Genomic DNA, 13,338 nt, shown 5'->3' with positions numbered 1-13,338 from the left:
AACAGAAACTGGGGCTTTAACAGACCCACTCAAAGCTTTCAAGCTCCCCAACTCCCGGATTTATTTCCCGTTTGACACGAATTAGATCCCAAAATTCTGGAAACAGTGGTTCATTGCGGATATGCGGAGTCAACTCAATTCACTAGAACCACTGTAGATAATTCAATCTCTCCACCGATCATACGAACTTACTTCTACATTCAGACTTGGATGTCGGAAGTGAATACATAATGAATACCAGCACTGTGGCGCAGTCTCAAAAGAAGACAAAAGACGCCGACCATGTCTCTGTCTCCGTCCCCGTCCCTGTCCCCACCATAACTATCGTTACCACAGCCCAGTTTGACCTATGGGGGAGCCCTATCGCCGTCTCCGAGATGCCGTCAGATCGTTCCTCCGATCGAGTGACTTCGCCCCACCAAATGAGGCGGTGTCACAGATCCACACCGCGGTAATCTACTGTATCCTTTTCGCTTTTTTTTCCCACACTGATTCATTCCCCACCTATCTTCCAATTCAGGAACTGAGGGACAAGACGTCATTTCTTTTTCATACCGCGCGGAGGCGTATGACGGCATGCATTTACTGACTTTGTTTGTTTCTGTGGGTCTTTCGGACACCCCGGCACATTGGGCTTGAGAATATGAAATATGAAATGTGGAATGCGACCGGGCTCCTCGCTTACCGTCGCCGTGGAGCTAGGTCCCCGGGGACCAGGATGGAGGGTAGATAAATGGATGGTGAATGGTGAATGGTGAGTGGGTAGTTGGGTGGTGGGACAAGTTTTCCCTAAGTATACAGGACACAAACTCTAGTTTTATGTATAGTGCAATTAGCGAACGAATACAATTCCATTATGAGGGGGGGGATTAAAAAGGAAAAGAATCTGCGGTATGAATTGCTGGAATCTTATGGCTCATACACAGTAATCCAACGTATTTACGATTGACGTACATGTACAGTATCTAGTTTGAGTTCTATAGTGTCGGTGATCGCATGTGTTGTCTGCAGGTCAGTGTGTCAATCGCCCAGTACCAGTGATCGTTACCCTGTCCGGCCTTGAGAAATCCGGGCCACCCGGGTGATGATCATGTCAAACTCTGCCGCGCATCTCGTTTAAGGCTGTTGAGTCTTTTTTTCCCTTGTATTTTTCTCCGTTGGTTGTCGATCAATGTGCAGAAAGAGTTGAGGGTATTATTAAGTGCTTACCGTGGATATTCGGGGTTGAATATCTGCCTGTCTACACTGATGTCGCAATTGGGCATCCACCTGCAGCATGTCGTTGATGCAGTCAGAAGTTTTACCTAAGGTGAGAGCATGGAATGGCTTGTTTCATTTCATTCTACTGGCACGTCAGACATGGGAGTTTGTCTAGACTCGCTGTCTCAAGCGAATGTTCATGAGCCCGAGGTTTAATTGGCTACAGCTTGTCCAATCAATCGTGGACTACGAATGGGATGCCCAATGCAGAAAATGCTAGCGCTTAGTTGGCAACCTTGGAGTCAGTATAGGGTGCTGCACTTCGCACCTGAGAAACGAGCTACTCCTTGGTGGTAAACTTTGTTACTTGAGACATGTTAGCACTAGATGGTTCATGGGCAGAAGTATCTCGACATGCCTTGACAAAAGTCTCGTAAATACCCATACTAATAAAACCAAACTACTTCCGGCGCATACGACCCCAAATTATGAATATTTCCAATTCCGGCGACTCAAGTCTATGTACCTATGTGACTTAATTCCAATAAACATATTTCACGTGTATATTACATATACTTCAGGTTGACCAATTCCTTGCTCCGAAGGAGCACACAGATTCCCCACATCTTACAACAAAAAGTCTCGTGGACAAAATCTTCAACAAAACCAATATCAGTTCTGAGTTCAATTCAGTCACGGCCTAGGGATCAGACACGCTTTGGCCCTACTTCCAGGGGTAAGCGTAGTGTAACACTCTCAAGAGCTTTGTCCTGATCAATAATCATCACAAATCACTCAATAACAGAAACCCGCAATGCTACCATGAAAATATAAATGAACAAGGGAGGAAGGGAGGACACGGGCATTACCGAGCGGATCAAGATCAAGGTCTTGAATCCATGAAAGGGGAGAACAGAGTAATCTCTCCGCACTGCATACAAAGCTAAATCTTCAATTGTGCAGACTCAGGTCATAAATAAGCGGGCAAGCCAAACTTGAACTTGAACTCAATAATGAAATTCATGTTGAGACAAACTGAAACAGTAGATATAAACCATGAGAATTCCGACCTTTCAACCCCTCATGACCGAAATGAACCACTACGGAAGCTATACAAAGCACAGACGAACATAGTCAGTCCCCAATCACAATGAGCATCTAAAGAAGCCTGCAATAAGTTGAAACTTACAATCTACGTTTCTTACCCTCCTTCAGCCAGTTCCAATCTGATACGTGAAGCCAACCCACGTAGTTCTGTTTCTACGGTTCACCAAACACCCGAGCATAAAATGTTACGCGAACTCACCCACCTGGGCACCTCGTGTCCAACGTCGCACACCCAGAAACACACGATGAGATCCCGATCCACCGGCGAGCATAATTGAGTGGTACCCGATCATCACCGAAGAATACCCTGCATGCGTACGACGGGGATGCGAACCTGACGGGGCGGATGAAACAGATGGGACAAACGAGACACTGCATTGGAAGATTTACTTCTGTGTTATATTGTATTTTTTAATAGTCTTGTAAAACTTGAACCAGACCTGTGGATATGTTCTAGAAGGTTAAGTCGGACAATATAATATCATGATGACAAGGGTAAATGGATGAAATAGGCAAAAAGAAACGAATGCCAAATTAGGGTTAGGTAGGTCTTTCAAATCGGTGACAGTGCCGCAGTACATCATGCTGGATTATGAGATTGAATTGGATAAGATGCTATGATACTACTAGTAAACTATGTAGGCTGGGTTTGGAATTATGTTGTGTTACGGAATAGATGGGTTGTAAAGAGATAGAAACTTGAACTTTAAGGTATCATGGCAAGCCTGATTACTATTGAGCGCATGTATATTATAGCGAGTGAATGGGAGGTCATGTTTTGAATAGTACCTATTCTCCATATACATCTTTACTTTGCCCTTGACAGGTGGGCTCCTAAAGTAGAAACCTCTTTTCGTGCGGGTAGCAAGTCGTACAATGTACTGTCAGAGCAGTATAGCCAACCGGGGACTCCTTTACGCCTTTGCCTCATTGTGTTGCACGACATTGTGGCTGGTACGGAGTATGGTTGGTTGACCTGAACTGGGCTGGGCTGGGCGAATTCTGAAACGATGGAGTTTGGATGCTTGCGTCGCGTGATCTTGTGGTGGTACCTCGCGCCGAGAGACGTGGATGACCAGTTGGGAATGGAACAAAGCCGAATATGGGGAATTGATTAGGTTACGTAGGTTGGTGTCTTCGTGCGTTGAAAGAAATGTGCAGAAGTCAAGGCGCATGACATAGAAAAATAAATGATCTTAAAAGTTAAGGCAATAGTATCAACCTGAAAGTCCATGTTTTGCACGAAGAAAGTATCATTTGAATTGGGTATTCAAGTTCAAAAAGGCCCCGAGAGGTATGCAAGTATGTACATGAGTGAAAGAAAAACCTCAAGGCTGAGTAATTAAAACCAATTCGTGCTTTCAGTCATCATTTAGACGATAGCGGTTTGGTTGTAGTAAAGATCGCAAGCATGCGGATGTTGCAGGCAGTACTTAGGCTGCAATGCACTGGCCATAACGCCGTTCGCAACGAGGTACTCACGGAAGTTCAGGAGACGCTGGGTGAGCTCGGTAGTGCGCTTGCGGCCAGCAGAGTCACGGTTACCAGACCAGACGAGTTCACCCAAAGCTGCAGCACGGGGCCACATCTCGCTAGAGATGGTGACATCGTCGACTTGTTCAGACCAGAGAGGAGCCTCGGCACCTAGGATATGCTTGGCTTGGGTAGCGGTGAGGTTTGTAGTGAAGTCATAGTCATAGATACGTTGCCAGGTCTTGTACGGGGCGCACCAGGAGCCACCGTTACCGCCGTAGTTGAAGTTTACGCTGCCGTCGGGGTTGGACATGACATCGTAGCGAGGGTCGTTGCCGAGGAAGCCTCCACGACCGCAGTCAAGGTAAAAGAAGTCGGAGGACGAGACGATAACGTCGTAACCTCTGGCAGTGAGGTTCTGGATGTTGGTCAACCCGTTGTTCCAGGACTGCAGGACAATGTCCTTGGGAACATCGTGGGCGGCCTCAGTGGACAGAGCAATGTCCTCCCACATCATGATACGACGGTTCTCACCGGCATCACGGAAGATGGGCACGGCGTGGTCTACCCAGTACTGGGCCAAGTCATTGTAAGTACGCGATGGATCCTCGAGGAACCACTCAGTGACATGGGTGCTGAAGTTGTAACAACCAGGCTGCAGCTCATCGGCACCGGTGTGGAACCAGTTATCAGTGAAGATATCGGAGAGGTCGTTGTAGACATTGCGGACAACTTCATAGGTCCCGTTATAGATAATGTCCAGCTGGCCTGGGTTAGGCTCCACGGCGGTGTGATACTCATAGACATCGTTTGACCACCAGGAATTTGTGCAAGCGACAATGTTGGGGTCGACCTGTTGCCAGCCAGAGGCGGAGTGGCCAGGCATGTCAACCTCAGGGATGACACGAATGCCACGTGTGCGAGCGTAGGCAATCACCCCACGCATATCATCGGCAGAGTAAGTCTCACGGGGCGAGAACGCGTCCTTTGTCATTTGAGGGTAGGTTTTCATGTGCATGGGCCATGATTGAGCATCATCCAGGTGCCAGTGTAGAACATTGAGCTTAGAAAGAGCCATACCATCGATCTGTTCGAGGATCTTGGGGACGGTAATAAAGTTGCGGCCAGTGTCAATCATGATACCTCGGTAAGGGTAGAGAGGCGCATCTTGGATATGGACGGGTTGCTCAATCATAAGGCCACCCTTGCCGTCTGAGATAACGATTTGCTGCAGAGTGGTGAACGCGTGTATCGCACCCCAAATAGTCTGTGCATGGATTTTGACGCTTCCAGCAGTTGCCGTCACCTCCAGTGTGTATGACTCGTCGACACCATGTTGCAGATCGGCATTGGGATCGACCACGTTAAGCTGAACGGACCGAATGGCCTTGGCACCGCGCTTTGTCAAGCCTGCGCCAGTTGGGAAAGGGGGGTACGTTGCGATTGGGGCTTCGGTGGCGGCGGGAACCCATTGGAGAGTGGTGATGGTGCTCCAGGCGCGTTCCCAGGCGTCGATAAGCACGCCACGAGTGTGATCACTGCTCTCACTGGTGCGGAAGGAGAGTTCCTTCACTGCGATTGGGCCGGACGAACCCCAAGTAATATTGCGGGGCGCGGGAAGTGGGTTCACTTTGACGGCTGAGACGGTCGCAGCCAATGTGCCCAAGGTACCGAGGACCATGGAGAACTTCATAGTGATGAGGTGGGTGGAAAGGAGAAGAATCAACTGAGTGGGAAGAAGGAAATGGGGTTTATTTATGTTGAGGAAAAACATGCATGCCGATCACGCTGATCACTTCTCTCTGGTATGTGCATAAGCAAAGTGGGAATAATGAGAGGGTTCAACTGCGGAGCTTCGATAGCGGAGCTCGCCAACTAGAAGCGAAGCACTAGTATAGATCCAATAAACAAATCCCTTGATGTTTCAGCTTATAGATTTGAAGTAAGGTTACATCTCATTTGCAGCTCCACGCGATTAGACCCTCGGGAGTTCAACAGTCAAGTGCGACCTCCACATACTACATCTTCACACTACGACTCTACAGACACGCAACTAGTTATGGCAGTGATAAACAGTGATGGTATGAATTATTATGAATGAAATAGATAAACAAACAATATTCAAGTGATCACTTCCCACGAAAAGAGCTCGGTAACTCTCTCTGTTTATCACGCGTAAATGAATCTCCATGAATTTGGGGGCTGGGAAGACTAAGACTAAGAAGGCTGGAGCATGACTGGCTCATTTTCAAGAATGCCACTGTCACATCTAAAACACATATCTTTTAATACTTTATCTGGTGGCTTTAATTGACTTTTCAAGCTTTATCCCAGTACTTTAATGTCCACCGAACGAGATTGTGTGGGGTATTTGTATACGTCAACTGACCTGGGTAGTATATGGTGATGATAACGGGGTAAAGAGTGAAGAAAAGAGGAAAAATGTAATATGCAGAAAGTATCAAGAATGAAAGATACCATTATAATTTCCAAAAAAAGACTTATGTTTATGCCTTCTCAAATGATTTCTCAGTCTCCATACTCTCACGGAACTCTTCATGGATCGCGGCAATACTCTTCTCAGAAGGTACAACACATGGTCGTCGAGGAAGTCCTCCGTATCCATGATATGACTGTAAAGCACTCTTGACTGCGACAAACCCACCATGGATGGCACCCCAGTCAGCCCGCGCAACAATCGCCTGCAACTTCTGCGCCTCCGCAACCTTCCCGCTCTCATACAGCTCCATCAACCGCACACAAGACCGAGGAATGAGATTAGCCGTGCCACCAATGATACCGTCACCACCGGCAACCAAAGTCTGAAGTGTAAAGTCGGCCGATCCACCAAAAGTCAAGAATTCAGGCTTAGTGGAAGCCGCAACACGAGCCAACTTGCCCGTATTACCGCAGGTGAGTTTACATCCGATAATTTTGGGGTGCTTGGACAGCGAAAGGATATCGTCAGATGACAAGTCTAGTCCGGATGAGGCACCGGGGAAATTATAGATAAACAGTGGGATAGGTGAGGCATCAGCTACAGCCTGGAAGTGTGCGTGGAGGGCCTCATTACTGACGAGGGCCTTATAGTAGCTGGGGGGAAGGACCAGCACTGCATCTGCACCGGCTTCACCGGAGTCCTTGCAAAGCTGGATTGTCTCGCGTGTGGATGCAGCACCACAGCCAGCGATGACTGGCATTGTTGGGTATCCCGCGGCATCGACAGCACGACGTGTTGCGGCGGTGATGGCCTTGCGCTCCTCGCGATCCAGATGCACGGCTTCACCATTGCTACCCTGGGTGACTAGACCAGTCACTCCACTGCGGGCAAGGTATGCAGCATGCTTCTCTGTGGCCGCCAGATCAATCTCTTCGTCCGGCTTGAAGAATGCCACGGTAGGCACATATACTCCTCTAAGGAGAGGGTTCCGCTTGATTGTGCCGTTGGCTGTCATCGTGGATATGGATTTTAGGAACTATAGCGCGGAGAACCGTTAGTACCTAACATTAAGGCAGGAAGATGGGAGGAAATATGGAGAGAATCAACTAACATTTCACGGGTCAAAAAAGAGATTGAAATACGCAAAAGAAAAAGAGAAAGAAAGCATTATTGTCCGGGGGGCAATGGGGGGGGGGGGGAGGGATCAGTTAAATAAACCTTTTACGGAAGTCTTGATCGTCAACCCCCACGTCCCCCACTGCGTCTGATCGAATTAGCCGTTCAGGTTTCTCCGATTTCCATCCAGTACCACAATTTGCCCCGCGTGGGAGGTGGAGAGGGGAGGGGATATCCCATTGATTCTTCATTCTCTGATGTTCTCTCCTCCCCCACGTCTTATGCGGGGTTAACAGGTCGGATTGGACTCGACCAATTCAATCCAGGTTATATTCGGAGGAATTTCCGTGTATACATAGTGTGGTACGGATGTGCTGAGGAGGAGAGGACAACAACAGCGACAACCTTCTCTGGAAGAGAGATAAGTGGTTTTCAGGATTATTTGAAACCACTGCTTGCGAGTTTGGAAATATACTAATATAGCACTTTCCACAAAGCCTTACACTGCCAGTGGTTCAAGAGGTTCAAGTGGTGTTGGATAGTACATCCCCCACATTACGACGTGGGGGTGAGGGTCCATCGGGGATGAAATCCTAGAATCAACAAAGAATTGAACATTCTTGCTGAGAGATCCCGAGGCTATGACTCTCTGAACAATTTGGATTGGTAGCCTAAGATTCGATATCCATTTGAAATACTACCTAACCTGTGGGCTTCATTGTCTAGTAGTATGTCTTATTAGTTGAAGATACATATACTAGTATAGACAAACACAAAGTATTTGTTTCGAATTTAGGAGATGCAAAACTGAAAATCATTCAATCTAAAGGTATGAATTGATCTTAACAATACCTATACTTCTAAAATAGCATCAATGTAGAACGTTCTGCTTCATCCTATCGCCATTAATACGATCGTGGTTGTTACTGCCAAGAACCTCTCTACCTAGCATCAAACGCCCTCAACCACCGCGATCCCGACCCGTGGACTTCATTCCGGTGATCATTTTGCCGAACTCCCCAAATAGCAAGGACTGATAACTCATCTTCACCAATAGAACCCGACCTTCGACCACCGATCGGTACTATATACACACTATGACCGGCGACTGAAACCCTCTCCGCATTTGCCCCCTCTCCCATCGAGCAATGGCCCTCTTGTCGCGGCTGCCGTCGCTCCGCGCTCCTGTGCGACGGCCTGCCCAAGACCACACAAGGAACGATGGCCGGCCGCCGATGAAGAAACAGCGCACCCTGGAAGATTATGGCGTGCGCCGTCGCCGGAGTTCTCCAGATTGCTTGGGAACCACCGCCACCGCCACTACCACCACCACCACCACCCAGGAGATGCACCCGGTCGGCAACCCTCGACCCGTGAAGCCTCCCTTGAAGGCTGCGCACTCGCGGACCTCGACAAGACGCGCTCGTCGCAACTCCTCCTCATCCATCGACTCGTTGGCATCCAATGCTCAATTGAAAACTCCGAGTCAACTTCATATCAATGGTAATGGCTCTACTAGGAATATTCGTGTACCCGACCGTACCCCCTCCGCTGTACAAAATCTACGCGATGAATCTCCCGACCCATTGGACACGATCTCTCCAGTCGTAGCGGCCACTCCTACGCGACCGCAACCTACAACTTCCACCCACGCGCCCGAGCCCGAGAATAGTCTCCCAAATGTCTCTCCTATGACAACTCGGACAACCCGACAAAATGACTTCGAGCCCAACGCACAAGTGGCCGAAGTGGTCGAGAAGGACGAAACACAGCCAAAGCCGGAACAGCCGAGTATAGCGAGCCCGAACGCTGCGACAAGATCTCAGCAGAAGCGCAAGAGTGATATTCTCTCGAGAGAGCTTCTTGTGACCACCCCCGCAGCGGCCCCAGCAGCGACGGAGAGACGGTCGTTGCGGTCTGCAGATACTGGTGCTCGCTGCAAGAGCGAGCTGGCCCAGTATTTCTATAATTACGAGCAAATTATCAGCCTCGAGAGTCCTAAGCCTGGTAGGGTCCCACTCCACGCTTCTTTGTCTTTCGTGACAATCTTTGTGACTGACAACCATGTGCAGTAGTGGAAACACTCGCGGCCAATACCATTATCGCTCTGGTAGATGACCTCTCTGAGGCACTTCCCTTCACTTCCTCACCAGATCCTACACCATTTGGTAACCCGCTACAAAAACTTTACGATTGCGAGAGTATAACACTTCCTATGCCTATAAAACAGCCACCCGAGGACCCTCTCAACGAGGAATTTTTCTTTAAGTCCCATCGCCGATTTGAACGGCAGGAGAAGCAACTGCGAAATATCGAGCGCGACCGTGCACAACATGAAAAGCAGCAATTAGATCGGCTTCTCGAAGAGCTACGTAGCCAGGATTGGTTGCGGGTGATGGGATTACCTAGCGTTCACGAGAGCGAGAAGAAGCTCTATGAGCCAAAACGAGAGATCCTGATCCAAGAACTTGTTGCTCTGCTAAATAAGTTCCAAGTCTGGAAAGACGAGGAGAGGAAGCGCAAACTGATCAAAGAGAAATCCGTTCCACCTGCAGAAGCGGAAATCGAGTCTCGACGCTCACGAAAACGCTCGCGACCCGTCGAAGAAACCGAGGGGCAGGAAAGCTCACTTACCCCCGGGCCTGAAACACCAAGTACCCCCGACTCCAATGATGTAGACGCATTGGCTGCACGACAGCTTCACCAAGAAGCCCGTTCGGCTTCAGATTCAGCAGCCAAAAATCGCAAATCAACATCAAACTCACGTAAACCGAAGCCCAATTCTGCAGACGCAGATAGGGAGAAAACAAACAATACCGATAAAAAAGGCTCACAAAAACAACCTCAACCTCAAAGTCTCGACCCCTCTCCTTCCTCTCCTCCTCTAGCTCCTGTTCCATTCTTTCTCCCTCAACCCGATGACAAACCCTTCATCTCGTTCTTTTCCGACGACAAAGAGCGCGAAATCGCCTTATCTGCAATACCAGGGAACAGGGAGGAGCGGACTCATCACGTCCTTGCGTTTGGTCAACCAATCCCAGAGGTAGAGGAGCAAGAGTTTCAACCACCAGAAGATCTGATCACCGAAGAAGCTCTTCAGGCCTCACAGCGCCAGCGTCGTCTATTAAAGAGACGAAGCCATGGAAAAGCGGATTGAGAGTGACTTTGCTTACGTGCGGAGCGCAGTGTTATTTTCTATATTGTGTTTTTATCAAACTTCTGTTTTCTGTATGATCTTGTGTATGATAGCATAGAGGCGTTCTGGCATGGCATGTCTGATTTGAGGTGGGTTTTAATCGGCGTTGATATTGTGAGGAGTATTCTGTCTGTTTACTTCGTACAGCTAGTGAAATGGAAATTGGATGGATTCAGATCAAGCCATAGTGCAAATCTGATTTCCATCTTATCATAATATTCAGATTTTGCTTACGAGCGTAAAGCTGAGGATGATTTTCATCTTCTTTCTTGTCAGGCCATGGATGCCTCCGGATTCTAGGATATCGGGACCGCCCATAGCGACTCGGAGTTTCCATAACTGCTCTACTTTGCAGATTCGAGTATACGCATCATCTTTGAAGGATGGTTTCATTCTGGCGAAGTCTTTAAACTCCATTCCCGATATACTTCTCGCACCATCGGCCAACTCTTAACACCGTATCAACCCAATATTTCTGGTCCTCAAAGCTATGCCCCTGACCAGGGTAAATGACCAACTCAAAAGGCAAGCCATAACTCTGCAACGCCCGTCGCAATCCCCAAGCCTGCGAGACATGACATCGCGCATCTGCATCCCCATGCAAAATGAGCATGGGAGGAATCACAGGCATCCCTTCAACCTTAGCCCTAGCCATAGCATCCTTGAATCCCCAAAGAGCACTAGCAGATCGATTGCGAGTATCATTCAAATCCATATTCCACACCACACCACCACAAGATAACTCAGGCTCAAACGAGCTTCCAAAATCAGAAGTCAACGCCATGGAATCGATATCGCAGATACTGGCTCCTGATATCGCTGCCTTGAACCTCCATCCTCCGTTATGTGAGCCATTACGCACACTGCAGAGATTAGTTAGGAAGCCGCCTTGGCTCCAACCGCCCACTAGGAGCCGGTCTTTATCTGCGTATCCTTGATCTATTGCATACTGGGTAAGTGTGATGATGTCTGCGTAGTCGTGTATACCGAGTCCGCCGGTGGAATAAGAAGTGAACTGTTGTCCGCGCCCGCTACTTCCGCGGTAGTTTGGTAGTAGGATACCGAAGCCGAGAGAGAGGAGATATGGTGCGAGCATGTAGTAATATGTGTTGAAAGCATTTGTGAGACGGGTGTTTGGTCCGCCGTGAATTAGCACTGCGGTTGGCAGGGGCCGCTTGTTTGTATTTGTGGATGCAGATGATACTGGGGTGAGATATAAGGCATCCAACTCGACATCTCCATCTGATGATATCTGAGTTAAGAATGTGCAAGTGCCAAACTGACGATCGGCGAGAGACTTTCCATGATTTGAGAGTTGAGTCATGGGTCCATCTGAAGAAGTTGTAATGAAGACCTCGACAGGTTGAGTGATGTTTGAGGTTGCCACGGCGAGGACAAAGCTTCCATCAATATCGGTTCCTGCGTCGAAAGCTTCAAGTTCCTCCTTTTTACTATATACTACCGTTCCATCAAGGAGACACACACGAGACTCAAGTCGATGTTGTACCTTGATATAAAGAGTCCCATCTCTATCACACGTGATACCCATAGAATCATCCTCGATCCCATGCGATACATATTCATAAGAACTGGAATCTCCACCAAACCCAGCACGATAAACGCCAAATCCACCAAACATCTTACCCGCAGGGACACCAGCACAAAAGTAAAGATTGTCTCCAGCAGCCCATTCGAGATCAACAATCATTCCAGGGAAATGACATAGATCTTCCACCGAGACAAGATCAGCATCAACGACAGATATCCTCGTCCCAGTAAGATGACATTCCTCATTATCAGGCGTCAGACAACTCGAAAAGCCAATACGAGCTCCATCCAGGCTCCAGCAAAAGTCTCTAACGTCTCTCTGAAGCTTGAGACTTCGCACCTGCTTCGTAGATAAATTGACAATTCTCAATCGGGTAAACTGCCAGGCTTCGCCCCAGGCCCGCAATCCCCCACCATAATCCTCATCAGCGGAAAGGAACGCGATTTTCGTTCCATCAGGCGAGAACACAAGCGTTTTGATGAAACTTGCATTTTCAATTGGTGTGATTGGATATGCATCACCATTTTCTAGTGTCTGAACGTACAGAGCCCATTTAGTACCCGCCTCAGCGCGGTCTGAGACGAAGGCGATCGTCTTTCCATCCGGGCTCCATGCGGGGGCTTGATCGCGGAAAAGACCCTGGGTAAGTTTGGTGGAAGAATTTGCGCAGTGGGCTGTGGCGAGCCAAAGGGTTGATACTGCGGATTTGCCCTTTTTATGACACCATGTGAGTTCGCTTGAGTAAAGGACTTTTTTTCGATCGGGGGAAAGATGGATGGTTTTTGGAATTTCAAGGTCGCAGAGGGATTGTATTAGTTGTTCGTTGGAATTAGCCATTGTGACTGGGAGAGTTGAGTGGTGTTGAATAGTATTCAGATTTGGATGTTGGTCATCGAGCTTGGTTCAATACACAGTTTGGCTAAGGGCCACGTATTTAAACACTAGTAAATAGAAATTGTGAATTTGGAAGATGCCTATTTTCATAGCGCTTCTTAGCAGCTAGTCGGCTAGCGGGTAAAAAAATTGGATTTCAATCATTTGGCCCCCAAAAGCTTGTTGTATTGATTATGGGTATGTGATCATTTTTTAAATTCGCAAATTTGATCATGCACATTGAATCTAGTTCTAAAGTTCCTGTTGAGTCCCCTCGGCTATCATTAGTATCCAGGGCCTGGGCCCCGAGACTCAGGACTAGGACAATGCCAGCTCCCCACCAGAAATATGAGGCCGCAGCACAGCCAAAATCTCCTTCCAAAC

General features: G+C 48.2%; 6 protein-coding genes across 6 annotated transcripts; 2 read left to right on the top strand and 4 right to left on the bottom strand.

Moving 5' to 3' along the window:
- Positions 1–230: 230 nt before the first annotated feature.
- Positions 231–455, top strand: N7478_000293 (uncharacterized protein; the record flags this gene model as incomplete). The annotated part of the gene is made up of 1 exon (XM_056916509.1): positions 231–455. One exon carries the CDS (start codon positions 231–233, stop codon positions 453–455), a length of 225 nt encoding a protein of 74 aa, XP_056784389.1.
- A 3,224-nt stretch (positions 456–3,679) lies between these two features.
- N7478_000292 (beta-N-acetylhexosaminidase) lies at positions 3,680–5,473 on the bottom strand (the record flags this gene model as incomplete). Its single annotated transcript, XM_056916508.1, has 1 exon — positions 3,680–5,473. One exon carries the CDS (start codon positions 5,471–5,473, stop codon positions 3,680–3,682), a length of 1,794 nt encoding a protein of 597 aa, XP_056784388.1.
- Positions 5,474–6,287: 814 nt separating this feature from the next.
- Positions 6,288–7,235, bottom strand: N7478_000291 (dihydrodipicolinate synthase family protein; the record flags this gene model as incomplete). Its single annotated transcript, XM_056916507.1, has 1 exon — positions 6,288–7,235. The coding sequence occupies one exon, from the start codon at positions 7,233–7,235 to the stop codon at positions 6,288–6,290; it is 948 nt and encodes a 315-aa protein (XP_056784387.1).
- Positions 7,236–8,484: 1,249 nt separating this feature from the next.
- Positions 8,485–10,493, top strand: N7478_000290 (acetyltransferase SAS4-like domain-containing protein; the record flags this gene model as incomplete). Its single annotated transcript, XM_056916506.1, has 2 exons — positions 8,485–9,343; positions 9,409–10,493. 2 exons carry the CDS (start codon positions 8,485–8,487, stop codon positions 10,491–10,493), a joined length of 1,944 nt encoding a protein of 647 aa, XP_056784386.1.
- A 135-nt stretch (positions 10,494–10,628) lies between these two features.
- N7478_000289 (uncharacterized protein) lies at positions 10,629–10,925 on the bottom strand (the record flags this gene model as incomplete). Its single annotated transcript, XM_056916505.1, has 2 exons — positions 10,629–10,679; positions 10,767–10,925. The coding sequence occupies 2 exons, from the start codon at positions 10,923–10,925 to the stop codon at positions 10,629–10,631; spliced, it is 210 nt and encodes a 69-aa protein (XP_056784385.1).
- Positions 10,926–10,938: 13 nt separating this feature from the next.
- Positions 10,939–12,918, bottom strand: N7478_000288 (S9 family peptidase; the record flags this gene model as incomplete). Its single annotated transcript, XM_056916504.1, has 1 exon — positions 10,939–12,918. The coding sequence occupies one exon, from the start codon at positions 12,916–12,918 to the stop codon at positions 10,939–10,941; it is 1,980 nt and encodes a 659-aa protein (XP_056784384.1).
- Positions 12,919–13,338: the final 420 nt, after the last annotated feature.

Source organism: Penicillium angulare, assembly GCF_028827245.1.
Source record: "Penicillium angulare strain IBT 27051 chromosome Unknown utg000001l_segment0_segment0, whole genome shotgun sequence".
Taxonomy (NCBI): Eukaryota; Fungi; Ascomycota; class Eurotiomycetes; order Eurotiales; family Aspergillaceae; genus Penicillium; species Penicillium angulare.
This window is presented reverse-complemented; position numbering and strand designations above follow the sequence as displayed.